Source organism: Impatiens glandulifera, chromosome 6 (genome assembly GCF_907164915.1).
Source record: "Impatiens glandulifera chromosome 6, dImpGla2.1, whole genome shotgun sequence".
In the NCBI taxonomy this organism is placed as follows: Eukaryota; Viridiplantae; Streptophyta; class Magnoliopsida; order Ericales; family Balsaminaceae; genus Impatiens; species Impatiens glandulifera.
The window spans coordinates 3,704,557-3,723,427 of NC_061867.1; the positions used below are offsets into that span (position 1 = coordinate 3,704,557).

Genomic DNA, 18,871 nt, shown 5'->3' on the forward strand with positions numbered 1-18,871 from the left:
GTTAGTCAATTTTAGATCACAACATATATTGCCAAACATCAACATTTGCTCAAGTATATCAGCCCGATTAACATTTGAAAATCTATCAGATTTTCTATAAATTATATCATAATGTCTAAAGTCATCTAAAATGATATTTACGTTCAGAAATATATATAAAACATCCAAAATGACAATATTTATGTGTTATAAAAGTGTAACGACATTCAATCATAAATCAAAAGTGTCAATAACAGATAATTTACATATTATTGGATGGTATCCTCCTGATGCAAAAGATTAACTACATTATATTGGATGGATCATTTTAAAAATAAAAAAGATGTATATAATGCTCTTCTATGATCTCCATCTTCCTTTTCCAATTCAATATCTACATCGAAGTAACGAAGTCTTGCTCGAAGGGAACGTAGGAGTGCCATGACATCGTCGGCTTCTTCTGAAGACACCAACTTAGGACAACCCCTGATAGTCAATCTCTGTAGTGAATTATTAATATCGAGGTTTCCAAATTCCTCAACTGATATCATCAACTCCGGACAATTACGAATATCCAAATACGTGAGACCTCTTGTTCTTTTTGTTTGTCCAGCTTGAAGATGATGATGATGAGTTTCTTCTTCCATTATCATTCCCTCATCAAACAACCACCTTAACTTGTCGCACCCCACAATAGTCAGATATTGAAGAGATTGGAAAGTTGAACATAGTACTCCTAATTGAGCTTCATTATTGTCCGCAAGGGTTGACGTCTGATCATCATCAAACACTAATGCCATATAACCAGTTCCAAATAAAACACTTCTTTCATTCAATCCATCAAGATAGAGATGAGTGAGAGCACTAAGATTTGAGGTACTATATAACAACTCATCTGAACATTCACCCCAAACACTTACATATTTGAGTGATTTGAGATGCGGTGGCAATGCCCCTAACTTTGGGCAATCAAATATCTTCAGGTTGCATAGATTAGGGAATGCTTTGGGACTAGGAATAGTAGTATCCACATTGTCAATTCCCACCCATTTAGGGAGATTCACACCTTTGTAACCACTCATTCTGAATATCTTCAGCCTCTCAGTTGGAACCTCTAGAGCTTCACCCATTTTCTCATGTCCATCAGCATCAGCATATGTATAACCCCAATCCAACTCCAAGATAGTAATACTCGACTTATTAGCCATACTTATCCCTCTTGCAATAGATGCATCGCTAACTCTTCCAAGATTCCTAATTTTTAATGATCCGCTGATATCCAATTCTCTTATTTCATCTAGTTGGCAGCAATCTATTTCTTCACCTATCACAAACATGCTTAACGTCTTGAGATGTTTCAGTTGCCCCATCCCTCTAGGCATATATTTTAATCCATCACAACCCTCCAAATAAAGATGCCTCAGGTTAATAAGGTTCCTCATATTTCTAGGAAAACTTTCAAGCTCAGAACAATTATTGAGTTTTAGAGTCTGTAAGTTGAAGAGATCGCAAATACTATTAGGCAAGGTTGTTATCTTACTATCAGAAATGTCTAAGTATCTAAGATGTTTTAGACGTCTCACATAACTCAAATCTTGATATTGGACATGGCATCTTACTTCAAGGACACGTAAAGGCAAAAGTTCCTTCAAGAAACTCAAAATCTCCTTTGGGACATTTCTATTATAATCCGTGTCATCGAGCATTATTGACTGCAACCCTCCAATTTCTTTAAGAGAACAAAGTGATGCTTGGTCTAACTGATCAACCATTAATGTTACATGACGAATTTCAGGTCCTAAACCATCACTTGATCTCTTAGCATCCATCGTATAACATTCATCTTTCATAACAGATTGAAAAAGATCGTGCATAAGATCGTGCATCATGCATGTTGTATAAAATCTATCATCCCCATATTTGTTCTCTTTTTCATCTTGAAAAAAGGATCTCCAACACAACTCCTTCCAAATTCTATTCCCAGCATCTTCCAGATCTTGCTTTTCAACTGTCGGAATTAAACCATGGGCTATCCACAATTGAATTAATTTCTCCTTTTCAATTAGAGTGTCCTTGGGAAATATATATAGCACAAAACACAAAACATCTTCTCAAATGATAAGGGAGGTCATAATAACTCAACCTTAGAATAGGCAAGATATCATCTTCAATTTCGAATATCTCCCATATCTCACTATCTTTTATTTTGTGCCATTCTTTTTGGTCATCACAAAACCCCAGTTGACTTCCCAATGTCTTGACAACTAAAGGAACACCCTTACATCTTCTAGCTATTTGCTTACCAATATTAATGAAGTTTGGATCTTTTGGTTTTCCATCATCAAATGCACGTTTTTTGAATAGTAGCCAACAATCATCGTCAGTGAGTGACGATAACTCAAAATGTGGAATAGTTTTCATGATTTCCGCCACATTTTGTTTACGTGTCGTAGTAAGGACGAACGAACCATTTGATCCACAATCTAATATAGATTTCACCCGATTCCATTCATCTATGTCTTCATTCCAAACATCATCCAATACAATCAAATATCTTTTCCCTCTCAATTTATCTCTAACTTTTTTCTGCAATTCTTCTAAGTTATCTTCTTCCTTTTCTTCCATGATCGCTTTGGTCACCATCTTAACATCAAATTCATCAGAAACACAAACCCAAATTTTGGGATCAAAATGCTTAGAAACTTGGTCGTCATTGAAGACCATTTGGGCAAGTGTTGTTTTACCAAGACCCCCAATCCCAACTATAGGCAGAATAGATAGTACTTCTGTAGCAATACTAACAGTACTAGATGTACTATTATTGAGTAGAATATCAATAATCTGTTTCTTCTCCTTATCTCTCCCATATACTGGACTACTAGAAAGAGACATGGTTTCACGCCAACTACTAGTAAACTTGTCTATTATTTTCGAGTCATGAATAGGTTCACGCAATTGTAAATTTTTGCGCTCTGAATAAATCTGTTCTAGTTTCTCTTGAACATCCTTAATTTTGTAACCAATTTCACGACGCGACCAGGTGTTGCTAAAAGGAAGGGGGATACAGTTGGTTACCTGGATCCGAGTTGAAGAGGAGGCATTATGCCTTTTGACTTGAAGACGAAGATCTTCAAAGGTGCACTCATCCATGATGTCTCGAACCTCGTATGCCACACGTTTGAGTTTCCGCAACCAAACTTCGGTTTGGTTGTCCTTCTTCCACACGTTCTTTATCTCAGCATCCTCAAGTGCGGCGTTAATTGCAGATAGCGTGCCCAATAGCTTTTCAACCTCCTCATCAAAACCATAAATCAACTTGAATTCATCCTTAATCAGAGGTGCCAAATCTGAAAGCAAACCACTGATTATAGTTGCTGGATCAGCCATGGTGGTTAATTTCTCTCTCTCAAATGAAATCTGAGAATCGAAGTTGAATTAATAAATCAGATACAAAATGGCCGCACTTTTTAACGTGTAAGCAAGTGCTGAAACTGCATTTTTTAAATAAGAATAAGAATAGGCTTTAGTATCCGTATGGACCGTATCTCTGTAATTAAATATATAAACATGTTACATAACAAGTTTTCTTCAGGCAAAAGAAAACTATTCTTAATGTATTGGCAGACACAATATTGTAGCCCGGTGAGAAGAGTCGATCTAAGAGATCAAAATATTACGAGTTCGATTCACATCGGAAATGTTTTTGATTGGAAAGGGTCGTCCTTATTTAAAAAAGAAAAGAAAAAAAAGAAATTTTGTTTAATGTAAACTATATAGTTGACCTCTCCCTCTTATACCCTCGTTAACCCCTTCAAGTTATTTTATTGGTCTCATTTTTAATAGATAAAAAAATATTTTGTTTATATAAATTTGTTAACATTTAAAATAATGATTTTAAGCAAAATTAATTAAGTAAGTCTTTGATCTTGATGATTAACGAGAAGGTCTTTGATCTGGAAGTTAATTGCCAACTAAGCAACTAGAAGGGATGGGATAAACCAACTATTGTTAACAATTATGTGTAAAAATATTTATCAACCCTCCATTTATGTGTAAAAATATTTAGGAACTTGTATAAAAAATACTTATCAAATGAAAATATATAGGAAATTAGAGTTAAAATGGACTTAATTTTTGTTTTAAGAATTTTTTTAAATGGAAAAAAATAATATGTAACTTTATAATCAAACTTAAAACTAATTTGAGATTAGAACTACACAGCTAATATAACTGTTATTATTTTTTAAAAGTTAGAATATATACAGGATTCGTGGATAATAATTGTTGTTTTATGGGTTTATGCAAAGTACAATTCTTACGTAGATTTGTCCTGCATCTCGTGACAGTGACAATTAATGTGCATTGACAGTCAAAACATGTTTAGATCAAAATGCTACGTTCTAGAAATCGTGAAATTCAAGATTCGACATTTCTTAATCAAATAATTTAATATGATGTTGCACAATAGAGTTTTTGATAATATTTGAAGGTAAACCTCTTATGAACAGAGTTCACAGGACAAGTTCATAGACTATATATTTAGACAAAAAGTGAAAATGAGAGAGAGTTAAAAGTAAAATAGTAAATTAAATTATAGGCTTTAGCATTTGAGAGAGATGAGTTACCTAGCACCAGATTGTTTGATTCTCTCTGTTTCTCTCTTATAATTACAATTTTTTTTGGTAAGGCTAGCTAGAGCTCACAATGAAAACTGTCTTTATGTAAATATATAAACAGGTTTTAATTAGCAAACTTGTATAATAAAAAAATATTTATCAAGAAACGTGATGTATAATATAATATTTAGCAATAATATGACTTCTTCATATTCATTTACATTCATAAATTAATATTTTATTCTGCTGCCAGTTCGTTTGGATCGTTTTTGATCCACAAATTAAGGAAGACCCTACAATTTCTAGCTATTATTAAAATTTTCAATAATATATATTAATGTCCTATTTTTTCAAAGTAAACTACATATATAGTTGACCTCTCCTCTCCTCTTATGCCCAACATTCATTAACCCATTCAAGTTATTTTATTAATTTGTTCTCATTTTGGAGTAGATCCGCATTATTTGTAAATAATTAATTTCTTATATTTATTAGCATTTCTTTATTAGACAATATTGTACATATATAACTATTTAGGCTGAAGTGTTATTGGATTTTATATACCATTAAACTTATTAGATAAAACAATCAATTTGAAAACATTAAGAGTTTTATCATCGAATTTGATGCACATACTTTGTAGGATGTAAATTGGTATTGTTATTTAAGATATATTTTTATATTATGTGTCGGTAAATGTGTTAGTAACAATATTACTTCTGAACAAATGTGTTAGGTATTGTTGTGCAAATGTGAAGGAAAAGCTTGACATCATCTTCTTCTATAGAAATGCACTTAAAATATAGTATTGTGCTAGTTTAGTTATGACATCAAGTTGGCAATCTCTAGGCCCAATTTCAAAATTTCTCCACCTTGTCTCTATGTTTATTGTCAAACAAATGAGCCTCATCACCAAGAACACTCTAGAACCGATCCTCCTACTTCTTCGATTACGTTCCAACCTTTGTGACGTGAATCAAGTCGCAATATTTCCGAAACTTGATTCCCGTCACCACCTTCATGGCCATATATGCGGGATTTTTTTATCTGTGTGAACCTTTTCCATAACTATCGCTCCACTCGCTATGACATCTAGTTGACAATCTCTAGGCATATATTCTAATCCAAAACAGTAATTCTAATAAAAATGCCTCAAGTTAATAAGGTTCCTCATATTTCTAGGCAAACTTTCAAGTCGTAGAACAATAAATGAGTTTCAGAGAGTCTGTAAGTTGAAGAGATCACAAATACTATTAGGTAGTGTTGTTATCTCGCTATGAGAAATGTCTAAGTATCTAAGATGTTTTAGACGACTCACATAACTCAAATGAAGGTAATCTCATTTTTTTTATTTGATGTTAATTCTTATCATCTTGATGTATTTGATACTTCAATTAGGGGAAATGGTATGATTTATTATTTTTAGTATGCAACTAACATATACTTTGCCAGTTGTCATTACAATTTATAAATCATTCCTCAAGTGACATTCTAAATTTGGACGTTGTCCTTTTTAGAACAAAACATATATTTCAATTGATTTGCTAAAAAATCCTACATGTTATAGTCTAAATTTTACCCAATATCAGTCCAATTAAGATAGACAAATAAATTATATCTACCGCAATTCGATTGTACAAGGGTGAATTCAGGATTTTTTCCATAGGATGTAAAGATTATATGTATTACACTATTATGGGTAATAAATGAGCATATAAAACATATTAATCGAACCAATCCACAAATACCCCTACTAAAATAAATATACAAGATCTAAAAAGTGACGGAAATACTTGATTTAAATAGCAAATTTATATATTTAAAATTTTATGAAATTTTAAATTTTTTTACATATTATTTAAATTGAAACCTTCTATTCCTTGTAGAATAAAATTAATCTATTATAAAATCTGAATCAATATCTTTAACAAATTCTTGTTCAATATAAATTATCATAGTATTTATTGAAAACTCTTCTTTTATCTTATTCTGTTAAATGATTTTTACATGATATATATGTCTGGAGTGGTGGTAGAAACTAAAAAAAGTCAAAACAAAAACAAGTAGAATCAATCAAAATATAATTTGATGACTTGTTTCAATTAATCTGTTGATCAAAGATATATTTTAAAAATTCTAATTACGAGAAACATCAATTTCATAATGACGTAGTTGTAGCTCAAATAATGTATAGAATCAGAATTAAAATATTAACAAAAATAATACATACAATTATAGAGCTTATTAATAAAAATATTGAATCATAATTAATATATATATAAACTGGCACTGAGTTACCGCCAACCCAACCCAACCCAACCCAACCCAACCCAACCCAACCCAACCCAATCCAACCCAACCCAACCCAACCCAACCCAACCCAACCCAACCCAACCCAACCCAACCCAACCCAACCCAACCCAACCCAACTCAACCCGTTGATTATAGGCTCGGAAATATAAAACATCTCAAATCAGTTAAGATTTAACAAAACAAAATGAACCAAAAACCCTTTAGAAGTCTTAACCGTTCATGTTCAAAATTTTTACTGATCCTAAACTAGATAACCAGATATTTTTACTTCTAAGATAAATTAAGTCCAAATAGCAACTCATTTACATACTTAACAAAAACAAATATTCTAATTCACCAAGCTGTAAATATATTCTGATCAACTGATAGATGGCATCAAAACAATTCGCAATAAATTGAAAGAAAATACCAAATCATTTTATAAGTATTTTGAAGAAACTTTCGTTTTTACGTGTCTTTGTTTCAAACTACACTATTGTGATTAATTTTTTAATTTATGTTATGTGGAATGCTTAAAACATCTTAAACCTTTCTCATTATGCTCGAGGTAACAATTAATATTACCTTAGTTGTGATTTCTTAAACTTACAAACATTAAAACCCAATAATTATTTAAATCTCAAACATTTGTCCAAAAAATATGAAATACCTAATAACTTTGATATCTTTATTTTATTTCGAGGGTTGTGGTGAATTAAAATATATACCTAAAGGGATGAAGCAATTGAGACATAACACATATTAAGCTAGTTTGTGATAGGCATGGAAATAGATCATCATTGTCAACAGCTAGATGAATTAAAAGAATTGGACATTATAAGAGGATGTTTGGAAATTATTAAAGGTAAGATTATTCCTTTAGTTTCCAAGACATTGGGATCAATTGGGGTTCAAGAACGATCAAAATGAATGATGCAGAATAAGATATAACGATTAAAAGTGAGATATCTCAAAATAAATAAATAAAACCTAGAAGGTTGAGTTATTATGATTTCACTTTATCATTGGATAAGAAGTTTGATTAGGTGCTATACTTCTCAATGATACTTATTATATTTGAATGATAAAACCATTCCAATAACATATTGAAATTAAAAAAGAAATATTAATCACTAAAAATGATGAAGACCAAGAAGTAGAAGATGGCGGGAATATGCACAATTTGAAATGCGTTGTCTTAAAAACCATAATTTTAAAATCACAAATTATTTTTGAGTGAATTTGATTATTACAATAAGTAACTGATTTCAAATGCTTAATATATTGTAATTTCTTTTTTCTACACAAGTGTTCTTCACAATTTGTTTAACACGACATGTGATTGCATAATCTCGGATTTAAAATCTTTTATGTATTGATTTTTTACCGACACATAAAACATGGTTTTGCGGCGTATCTATGTGCCACTAAAATATTTACCGACACGTAAATTAGCGAAAGTATAATTAGTCGACAAAGGACTATACCGACTTATATGTTTGTGTCGATAAGGGTTAATTATGCGCCGACAAAGATTTACTGGTATATAAAGTTATGTCGATAAACAATAATTATGTGTCGGTAAAAATATTTATGTGCCGGTAAATCTTATTAGATTTTGTTAGTTCTCATTCAAATTATAATATCAAGAACTTTTTGTGATGAAGAAATTATAGAATAATTCATATTTATATAAATGAAATTCTCTAATAATATAATGTAATAAACTGTAGAATTAATTAGTTGTATTAATACTACAAAGATTTGTTTACAACACATAAATGAAAATTTCTATAATAAGTATCTCACATTTGATTTTGAAGAGTAATCAACTTCTCACCCTTCTTCTGTAAATCCACTTCACAATCACTTACAATTGGTGAATATCAAATTCCAAATAGCAACATCACTAATATGGTTACGAGTTCGATTCCCACTTAAAACGCGTTAAGTTGAAGTAAGTGTTATGATTGTGGAGAGTCATGCTAGCATCATTTATTCAAAAAAAAAAAATATGGAGCTGAAATTATATCCTACAAATATGCTGCTAACTAAAATAATGTAAGAATTGTTTAGTCATGTTCATCACCTACTTAGGTTGTGGGCATACTAGGAAGTTTAGCTTCAACAATAATTATAATATATGATTCCAATAGTAGAAAAAACTAAGGCATCATACCCTTTGGATATTGAGGCAAAGAAATATTGTGTACGTAACAATCCTTGGGAATCTGTGTAATCATAGTAAAAATATACATGCATGTTGAAAATGCTAATGTTTTAGCTATTGGAGAATGGAAGCTTAAATTTGAAATAAATTGTTACTAAGAAGTTGAACCATTTGATCCACAAATTAGATACATTAACCTTCAATCAACTAAGTGCATTATTGACTAGTGACTTACTTGAATAAAAGAATTTTGTTTTGGATGCATTTGAAGAGTATTCTTTATGTTGTCCCTCTCAATGATTTGTTACATGAACGATGTGTTGCTAATAACGCAATAGAGACGATGATACACATTTTAAGTTCTCCAAGGGAAGAGACTAATATAAGGTTAAATCTATAGCTTCTCTTGCTGGAATGCAGAAAGGACCTGCACAAAAGTAGAAATGCTGAAGAAACCTTGTTGCTGCCATTAAGCTCGTAATCGTTGATTATGAGAATATATTAATAGTTCTTATGTTGTCTAGCCTCAATCTTCCTTTGCATAAAACTAAATAGAAAAATATAGCCTCAACCTTCCTTTGCATAAAACAAAATAGATAAATATTGTTATTGCTAGAATGCATTACCTCCGTTGGTAACTATATACACTCATATTTTATATTTTTTGAATTTATAACTTTAAATAAAAAAAATACCGAGCCTATACTAAAAATGATTTTTAAACTTCATAAATGAGCTTATTGAGAATATCATAATATAAAACAACATAATCAAAGACTCATCAGCTCGATGATGAAAACCTTGACATAGTCTATTTATTTTTCTTAGGTAAATTGATTTTAGTTTCCGGGCTAACGTGTGGTGTGGTTCATAAGTAAGACCACTTATGTTTGAAGCTTAGGACCTGAAACATGGGTGTTAAATTATCTATTAACTTATAATTGATGATTTTCATAAATAAAAAATAGTCTTTCTATAGAGCAACGACATAGATAATATTTGATTTAACTACTACAATATTTATACTATTACTAATAATTTAATCATTATTGTTACTAATAATATTTCAGACAAACAACTAACAAATTAAATACAAAGATATGTTGTTTCTCATCATTTATAAAGACAATTGTTCAAATTGCATTATGAAGGATAGACATGATGTGGTCTGCATACTCTCCTACGTACATAGTTCAAAATAACAATGTGTATATAATATCTTATATGACAGAAAGGTAAATCAAAACAAAATTAAGCAAAAAAGTATGTGTGTCTTATAAAGCAGATCATGAAAAGTATTCAAAAAGTGATTAGAATATAATAGAAATGATTAGTGTCTTGCATTCATATGCAAGAGTTGAATGTGCTGATCCAAATTCCAGTAAATAAATGCTTATAAGGGCCGCCAATATCCCTCTTTCTCTGTTCTGATTTTGATCGCTGTTCTGGATTTGGGTGTGATTTTGATTGTGTTGGATTGGAGAAATGGAAGATATGAAGATGAAGATGATGTATGTAGAGACCCAATCGTCTTCGTTGTGTTGAGAAGGGGAGTGAAGATTAATGGCGTCTGTCGTCCTCTCCCTCGTCGTGCTTTTTGGACTTTGTTGACGACGATTCGTGGACATAAATAAAAATAAATAAATAAATAAATAGAGACTAGTACGTAAGCCCAATGATTTGTGGAAGCCTGTTGGGCTTTTAAAACGAAATCTTATTTGATCTATAACTTTAAGGCAGTCTGCTGGTGGCCTTTCTCAAGATAAACAAACAGGGTATTCTTAGTTGGAAGATAACATTGTAATGCCAGAACATCACCTTTTTGCTCAAAATCAGTCCAATTAACATCTGAAAATGGTTTTTATAAAATATAACGTAATTTTAAGTTGAAAAGTATAAAACATCCAAAATCATTTAAGATCTTAACATTTTAAATAATATATTTATCTGTAAAAAAAAATAGTTATAAAAGTTGAACGGCCTTCAAATATCATTATAAATCAAGTCAAGTCTGCCAATAATATTTATATCCTTCACAAAGCAACAAGAATATACATTTTGGGATGAACAGATAGATAGATAGATATGCATGAAATACAATTAAATGTGCAAATTAGAAAATGAGATGAAATAACTTTATTATAAAGAAGTTTCCCCCACTTTCTTTCTTTCTTTCTTTCTTTCTTTCTTTCTTTCTTTCTAGAAGCAGAAGATGAAGATCCCTGATGAAGACTTTTCCTCCTGATGCAAAAGATTAGGTTACATTATATTGGATGGATCGTTTTTAAAATAAAATAAATAAAAAAGATGTAGTTGTTTGACTAAATACGTACCAAATTTGCTTATGATGATGATGATGGGGGCCACACACTATGCTCTGCTATGCTCTCCCTCTTCCTTTTCCTTTTCCAATTCAATATCTACAGAGAAGTAGATAGGACCAAGTCTTGCTCGAAGGGAACGTAGGAGTGCCTTAAAATCGTCCTCTTCTTCTGAAGACACCAACTTAGGACAACCCCTGATTTCCAAACTCTGTAGTGAATTGAGGTTTCCAAATTCCTCAACTGATATCATCAACTCCCAACAATTACGAATATACAATTCCTTGAGAGAGTGGATGAGATCTCTTGTTCTTTCTGCTTGAAGATGATGATGATGCTTTTGTTGCTTCTCGCAGCCATTAGTACTCTCTTCTTCCATTATCATTCCCGAATCAAACAAACGCCTTAACTTGCTGCACCTCCAAATACGCAGAGTTTGAAGAGATTGGAAAGTTGAGCGTACTCCTCCTCCTCCTCTTAATTGTATCTCATCATCATCAAACATTAATACCATATAACCAGCTCCAAATAAAACTCTTTTATTCATATTCCTAAGAGTGAGACGAGCGAGAGCACTAAGATTTGAGATGCTATATAACAACTCATCCGAACATTCACCTGAAACACATACATCTTTGAGTGCTTTCAGATGCGGTACTGGCAAGGCCCCTAGCTTTGGGCAATTAGATATCCCCAACTTGCATAGATTAGAGAATGCTTCGTTACTAGGAATAGTAGTAGGAGATACCAATTCCCTCAAATTATTCATCTCAATAATAATTAGTATCTCTAATAAAGGGAATAGTACTATCATCATTTCACTATCATCGCTGCTGCTACTACCAATAGAAGGAGATGACTTTCCCACCCATTTAGGGGGATTCACACCTTTGTAACCACTCATTATCAATGTCTTCAGCCTCGCAGTTGAAACCCCTAGAGCTTACATATTTTCTCATGTCCATCAGCATCACGATTATAACCCCAATCCAACTCCAAGTTAGTGATATTCGACTTTTTAGCCATACTTATCCCTCTTGCAATAGATGCATCACTAACTCTTCCAAGGTTCTCAATTATCAAGGATCCTCCAATATCCAATTCTTTTAATTCGTCTAGTTGGCAGCAATCTATTTCTTCGCCTATCACAAACAAGCTTAACGTCTTGAGATGTTTCAATTGCCCCATCCCTCTGGGCATATATTTTAATCTAACACAACCATCCAAATAAAGATGCCTCAGGTTAACAAGGTTCCTCATATTTTAGGCAAACTTTCAAGCATATAACATTTAATGAGTTTCAGAGTCTGTAAGTGAAAGAGATCACATATACTATCAGGCAGTGTTGTTATCTCACTATTAGAAATGTCTAAAAATCTAAGATGTTTTAGACGACTCACATAACTCAAATCTTGATATTGCATACAGTGTCTTACTTCAAGGACACGTAAAGACAAGAAATATTCCTTCAAGTCACTCAAAATCTCCTTCGTGACATTTCCACACTCGTCATAGAGAAACATTGATTGCAACCCTCCAATTTTCTTAAGAGAACAAATTGATGTATTGACTGATGTTTGGTCTAACTGATCAACCATTAATGTTACATGACGAATTTCACGTTCTAAACCATCACTTGATTTCTTAGCATTCATCGTATAACATTCATCTTTCATAACAGATTGCGAAAGATCGTGCATAAGATCGTGCATCATACATGTTATACATGTTGTATAAACTGTACCATCCCAATATGTGTTCTCTTTTTCATCTTGAAAAAAGGATCTCCAACATAACTCCTTCCAAATTCTATTCCCAACATCTTCAACTTCTTGATTTGTAACTGGAGCAATTAAACCATGAGCTATCCACAATTTGATTAATCTCTCCTTTTCAATTTTAGTATCCTTGGGAAATATAGCACAAAACGCAAAGCATCTTCTCAATTGATAAGATAGGTCATAGTAACTCAACCTTAGTATAGGCATGAGATCTTCTTCATTTTCGGATATCTCCCATATCTCACTGTCTCTTATTCTATGCCATTCTTTTTCGTCGTCACAAAACCCCAGATGACTTCCCAATGTTTTGGCAACTAAAGGAACACCATTGCATCTTCTAGTTATTTGTTTACCAATATTAACGAAGTTTGGATCTTTTGATTTTCCAGACTCAAATGCACGTTCTTTGAATAGTAGCCAACAATCATCGTAAGAGAGTGCCGGTAACTCAAAATCTGGAATAGTTTTCATGATTTCCGCCACTCTTCTTTTACGTGTCGTGGTAAGGACAAACGAACCATTTGCTCCACAGTCTAATACAGATCTCAACTGATCCCATGCACAAACGTTTTCATTCCAAACATCATCCAATACAATCAAATATATTTTCCCTCTCAATTTATTTTGAATCGAGTCCTTCAATATCTCCAAGGAACTTTCATTATTTGCTCCTATGATGGCTTTGATGACCAACTTAATATCAAATTCATCAGAAACACAAACCCATATTTTGGTATCAAAATGCTTAGAAACCTCCTCGTCGTTGAAGACCATTTGGGCAAAGGTTGTTTTACCAAGACCCCCAATCCCAACAATGGGCAGAACAGATAATTGTTCTGTAGCAACACCAACATTAGATTTATTGAGTAGAATATCAATAATCTGTTTCTTCTCCTCATCTCTCCCATATACTTTACTACTAGAAAGAGACATGGTTTCACGCCAACTACTAGTAAACTTGTCTTCTTTTATTTTCGAGTCATGAATAGCCCGTTCATGCAATTGTAAATTTTTGCGCTCTAAATGAATCTTTTCTAATTTCTCTTGAACATCCTTAATTTTTTTACCAATTTTACGACGAGACCGAGTGTTGCTAAAAGGATGGGAGATACAGTTGGTTACCTTTTTCTTGGTTGAAGAGGAGGAGGGATTAAGCCTTTTGACTTGTAGACGAAGATCTTCAAAGGTGCACTCATCCATGATGTCTCGAACCTCGTATGCCATGCCTTTGAGCTTCCGCAACCAATCTTCGGTTTGTTTGTCCTTCTTCCACTCGTTCTTTATCTCAGCATCCTCAAGTGTGGCATTAATTGCAGATAGCGTGCCCAATAGCTTTTCAACCTCATCATCAAAACCATAAATCAACTTGAATTCATCCTTAATCAGAGGTACCAAATTTGAAATCAAACCACTGATCAGAGTTGCTAGATCAGCCATGGTGGTTAATTTCTCTCTCTCAAATGAAATCTGAGAATCGAAGTTCAAATAAATCAGATACAAAATGCAGCAACTCTTACTTGCCAAAGAAAATTAGATTGCTTATGAAATAATTAAAAAAATTATTATGTATAACTAAATTTAAAAAATCTAATGAAATAATTAAAGTGTTTCAGTCATATAATATATATATATTATTTACTTCAATCACTGAATTAAAAATTAAAATAATATATATAAATTTATCCCTGTGATTGAAGTTTGTTTGATTAAATTTGAATAAATATGTACAATTTTATTAAGGTATAAATATTAAAAAAAAAATTAGATTATAAATAAATTTGAGACTCTTATTTGAATTAAATGTTTATTTTTCCTAATAATGTGAAAAAATATTTGTCAAAATCAATGTTTTTATAAATATTTATGTATAGTTTTCTTACTATGCAACCACGTGCATGTGGACCAGTTTAAAATTAAAGTTATTTAGATGATATTATAAATTCATCTTTATCCTTCCATTATCAAATTAAAGTTTTATGTGTCAAAAAACAAGTATCCCCACTTGTCGTTCTTCATTTTTATTATATAAAATATTACTTTCTTTAATAAATTCATCATATTATATTCAATTATAATTTTTACCTAATTAAATTATTGTTTTACACCACTTTGATTAAAGTAATAAAACAAATTCTCCTGATTTGATTATGCTTTTCTTTGAAATTATGTAAAACAAATAATAAATTAATCTTTTCTTATGCACTTTCATATATGATCCAAGTTATAAAGAAAGTGGTTGTAGAAAAATTAAATTAGTATGAAGAAACTTTTGAAGTTCTTGACTAATAATATAAAAATGAATGGTAAGATTTTAGATGATATTTACATTTATAAATTATATTTTCTTATTCACTTTTTATCTTTTAACTTATTATCCTTTGTTGTCAAACTAAAATTTTGAATTGTACATACAATAATTTATGTATAAAAATAAATGGATTATAACACTATTTTACTCATGTACTCATCCATTACATAATTAAATTTATTAACTAAAATAATAAAATATTTTTTATTTTATTATTATATATTAATATTTTTTAAGTATAAAAAATATACTTATCTCTTTAAAATTATCACGGTATCATTACATTTTTCTCTCTTATAGTTTAAAAAAAATAAATTCAATCCCAATCATTCACTTACTCTTAAATAAGTCTAACAAATTATTATTGAGTTAGAGCAGTCCAATCCATATTAGCAATCAAATTTGGTTTATTATCCCAAATTTTATAAAGCATATGAAAATGAAGAAACTTTACTAATGTTAAATACTCATTAAATTAGAATATATATATATATATATATATATATATATATATATATATATATATATATATATATTAGGCCCAAACCTTTTGAAATATTGGACTCAATTAATTGTATATTTTTTATTTTAAAATAATTTTTTATTTAAATTACATAGATTATTTAATTTTTTTTATATATAACTAGATAAACAAATCTTATAACATCTAAATTTATTAATTATTTTTTTTCATTCATATAAAATAATATATAATATATTAAAGTTTTTGAAAATAATGTATTCTAAATATTTAATTTATAAATTTAAGTAAATTATCTAATTATTTAAAGATAATACATTATATTAAACATAAATAATTCTGTTATTATTAAAAGGTTATATTTCAATAATTTATTAATTTTATTAAAAATCATTCTTATCAGAGTGATTGAAGTTTGTTTGATTTTATTTGAATAAATATGTACACTTTTATAAAGTTATAAATATTAAAAACATATTTTTAGATTATAAATAAATTTGAGAGTCTTACTTTGGATAAAATATTTATTTTTCCTAATAATGTGTGAAAAAACATTTGTCTAAATCATTGTTTTCTATAATTTTTATAAATATTTATGTATAGTTTTCCTACTATGCAACCACATGCATGTGGAACAATTTTAAAATAGTTTTGAAGTCAGAGACTAATAATTGCAATATAATGTATGGTGGAACTTTTAGATGATATGGGAAATTTGATAATATAACCCTAAAAAGAAGTTAATTTTGATATTTAACCTTCATAATAAACTTTTTGATTTTTAACCTTTTTTTTAAATTTTTTCCAATTTTACCCTTAATAACTTTTTTACATATTTTTTTTTTTCTTTTTCTTTTCTTTTCCTTCCTTTCCCCCCATTTCCTTTCTTTCTTCCCGTTTTCCTCTTCCCCTGAAGCCGCGGCGACCGTTGGCTTTCCCCGAGCATCCGACCATTCTTCCGGTCCCTTTCTTCCTGCCGAGCATCCCGACGATCGCCAAGCCACAGCCGGACGATCTCCAAGCACCAGCCGGACGTTCTTCGTTTCTCGTTCTCGTTCGAATCATTCAGAGACCTGAGGTTAGTTCTCCTTTCTCGTTCTAATCATTTAGTTTAGTTTAGGGATTAATGATTACTGCAATATGCCTAGATTACTGAAGTTTAGTTTAGGGATTGCTTCATTTCGGAAATGCTTAGTTAGTTTTGGGTGGGCGTGGGGCGTGGGGCGTGGGGCGTGGGGCGTGGGGCGTGGGGCGTGGGGCGTGGGGCGTGGGGCGTGGGGCGTGGGCGTGGGGCGTGGGGCGTGGGGCGTGGGGCGTGGGGCGTGGGGCTTGGGCGTGGGCTGGGGCGTGGGGCTTGGGCGTGGGTTGGGGCGTGGGCGTGACGTGGGGCGTGGGCGTGGTAGGGGGCGTGGAATTTTCCAATAGAAGAATTGAATTTCTGTTGTGAAGTTCTTACAAGTTAAGATAGCTTCTTGTGTATTATCATTTCTCACAATCCTCTTGTGTTTGCTAATCTAGCTAGAAGAGTATAGGAATATTAAAAACTAAAATGGTTTCACCTGGCCGGAGGATCATGCACAAAGCTGTTTTTTCAGTCATTTATTACTCTATATGTCATTTGCATGCAACCGATGGTAGAGAACAGCCTATATTTGGATTGAACATGATTCTTCTTCAGTTTTTGGTGAAGCCACTGTGGAGATTATAGCTAATTTTATTGTAATTTTTGTTTTCTTTAAGGGAACTCAAAGCTTTACAGTGCGCATGTTTCACAAATGGTTGTCCTTAACTCTAATGTGACTCATCCATTAGGATTATTGAATGATCCTAATGCTTTTCCAGTTGATGGGTTTAGCGGGTCTTTGGTTGAGTTTATGGTCAAAGAAACTGAGAAGCTTCATGCTCGTGTATCCACCTTTAAAGTATCCACAGGTAAACTAGTTCAATATTTAGTGTTCATCATTCATCTAGTTGATCTTATGCTGGTTCTTTGTCAGGTTCTTCATCTAATTGGTCGCCTGATCAATATTAACAGGAAAGTATGGGATATATATGTACTTTAAAAACCTTCTTCCCAGATTGGTTAAGGAAGGAGATGATGGTAATTGTGGATCAACAGCAGTATGTGACACAATTTGTCTTCAGGTATAGTCTATAAAGATATAGATATAGATATGGTATCCCCATTGATCAATTTGACGAATTCGTGTCAATTCTTCTTCCAGGCCCTTTCGAAGAGAATTCACTATGGGAAATTTGTAGCAGAGGCTAAGTTTCGAGCTTCGCCCGAGGACTATACAAGTGCAATAAAAGCACAACTAAGTGTGTGGGAGCACTTACATAAAGTTCCTGTTAGTTGTTACAATAGAGGTCAATTAATGAACTTTTGATATTGTCTTTGTTGTAGGACCGAAAATGGCTGATGGATTTACTTACATATCCAATGGTTGAAGAAGCAGTGAAGAGAATGGTGGAGATAAAATCGAAAACTCATGGTCAAGAAGTGGTGATTAATCAGGGGATGAACTGGTTTCAGGTTCAGATCCGAATTACAGAATAAAACCAAACTTGGTTGGGGATTTGTATGGAGATTGGATCATGCCATTGACAAAGGAAGTTCAAGTTGAGTATTTGTTAAGAAGACTTGATTGACATGTAATAATAATAATAATAATAATATGTTATTAGATTACTTACTACTTATGTATTATAAATCAATGCCCTAATGTTTGGCCTCCCCTGTTTTAGAACAAAACAAAGTCTTATTGCCGACCAATGAATGATGTCTTAATCTTATATTAATTAATTATATTTGTATGTTTATTTCAGATTTCAATATGATTTCCTTATTTATATTATTATTGATCTTTTGAGAAAAGAAAATGAAAGTGTATTAAGGAAGAGGACGCGTAATGAAACAAGT

The 18,871-nt window shown here is 31.7% G+C and overlaps 3 protein-coding genes and 1 pseudogene across 5 annotated transcripts; 1 reads left to right on the forward strand and 3 right to left on the reverse strand.

Moving 5' to 3' along the window:
* Positions 1-302: 302 nt before the first annotated feature.
* Positions 303-3,366, reverse strand: LOC124942934 (annotated as a pseudogene).
* Positions 3,367-11,023: 7,657 nt separating this feature from the next.
* LOC124942491 lies at positions 11,024-12,321 on the reverse strand. Its single transcript, XM_047483010.1, has 2 exons — positions 11,391-12,321; positions 11,024-11,298 (listed from the first exon to the last, which is right to left on the reverse strand). Exon 1 carries the CDS (start codon positions 12,280-12,282, stop codon positions 11,428-11,430), a length of 855 nt encoding a protein of 284 aa, XP_047338966.1. The 5' UTR covers positions 12,283-12,321; the 3' UTR covers positions 11,024-11,298; positions 11,391-11,427.
* A 313-nt stretch (positions 12,322-12,634) lies between these two features.
* On the reverse strand, positions 12,635-14,596 carry LOC124942935 (putative disease resistance protein RGA4). The gene has a single exon (XM_047483505.1). The coding sequence runs from the start codon at positions 14,594-14,596 to the stop codon at positions 12,635-12,637; it is 1,962 nt and encodes a 653-aa protein (XP_047339461.1).
* A 2,231-nt stretch (positions 14,597-16,827) lies between these two features.
* LOC124942695 (chorismate mutase 1, chloroplastic-like) lies at positions 16,828-18,699 on the forward strand. Of its 3 annotated transcripts, none has more exons than XR_007099729.1 (5): positions 16,828-17,026; positions 17,689-17,880; positions 17,946-18,093; positions 18,174-18,270; positions 18,356-18,699. XR_007099729.1 is itself a non-coding variant. In XM_047483241.1 (5 exons), the coding sequence occupies exons 2-5, from the start codon at positions 17,724-17,726 to the stop codon at positions 18,397-18,399; spliced, it is 408 nt and encodes a 135-aa protein (XP_047339197.1). In that variant the 5' UTR covers positions 16,829-17,026; positions 17,689-17,723; the 3' UTR covers positions 18,400-18,699. The 3 variants fall into 3 exon arrangements, 2 of the variants coding, with proteins under 2 accessions (XP_047339197.1, XP_047339196.1); XM_047483241.1 differs by having other exon boundaries at positions 16,829-17,026; positions 17,984-18,093; XM_047483240.1 differs by lacking the exon at positions 16,828-17,026 and adding an exon at positions 17,483-17,582 and having other exon boundaries at positions 17,984-18,093.
* Positions 18,700-18,871: the final 172 nt, after the last annotated feature.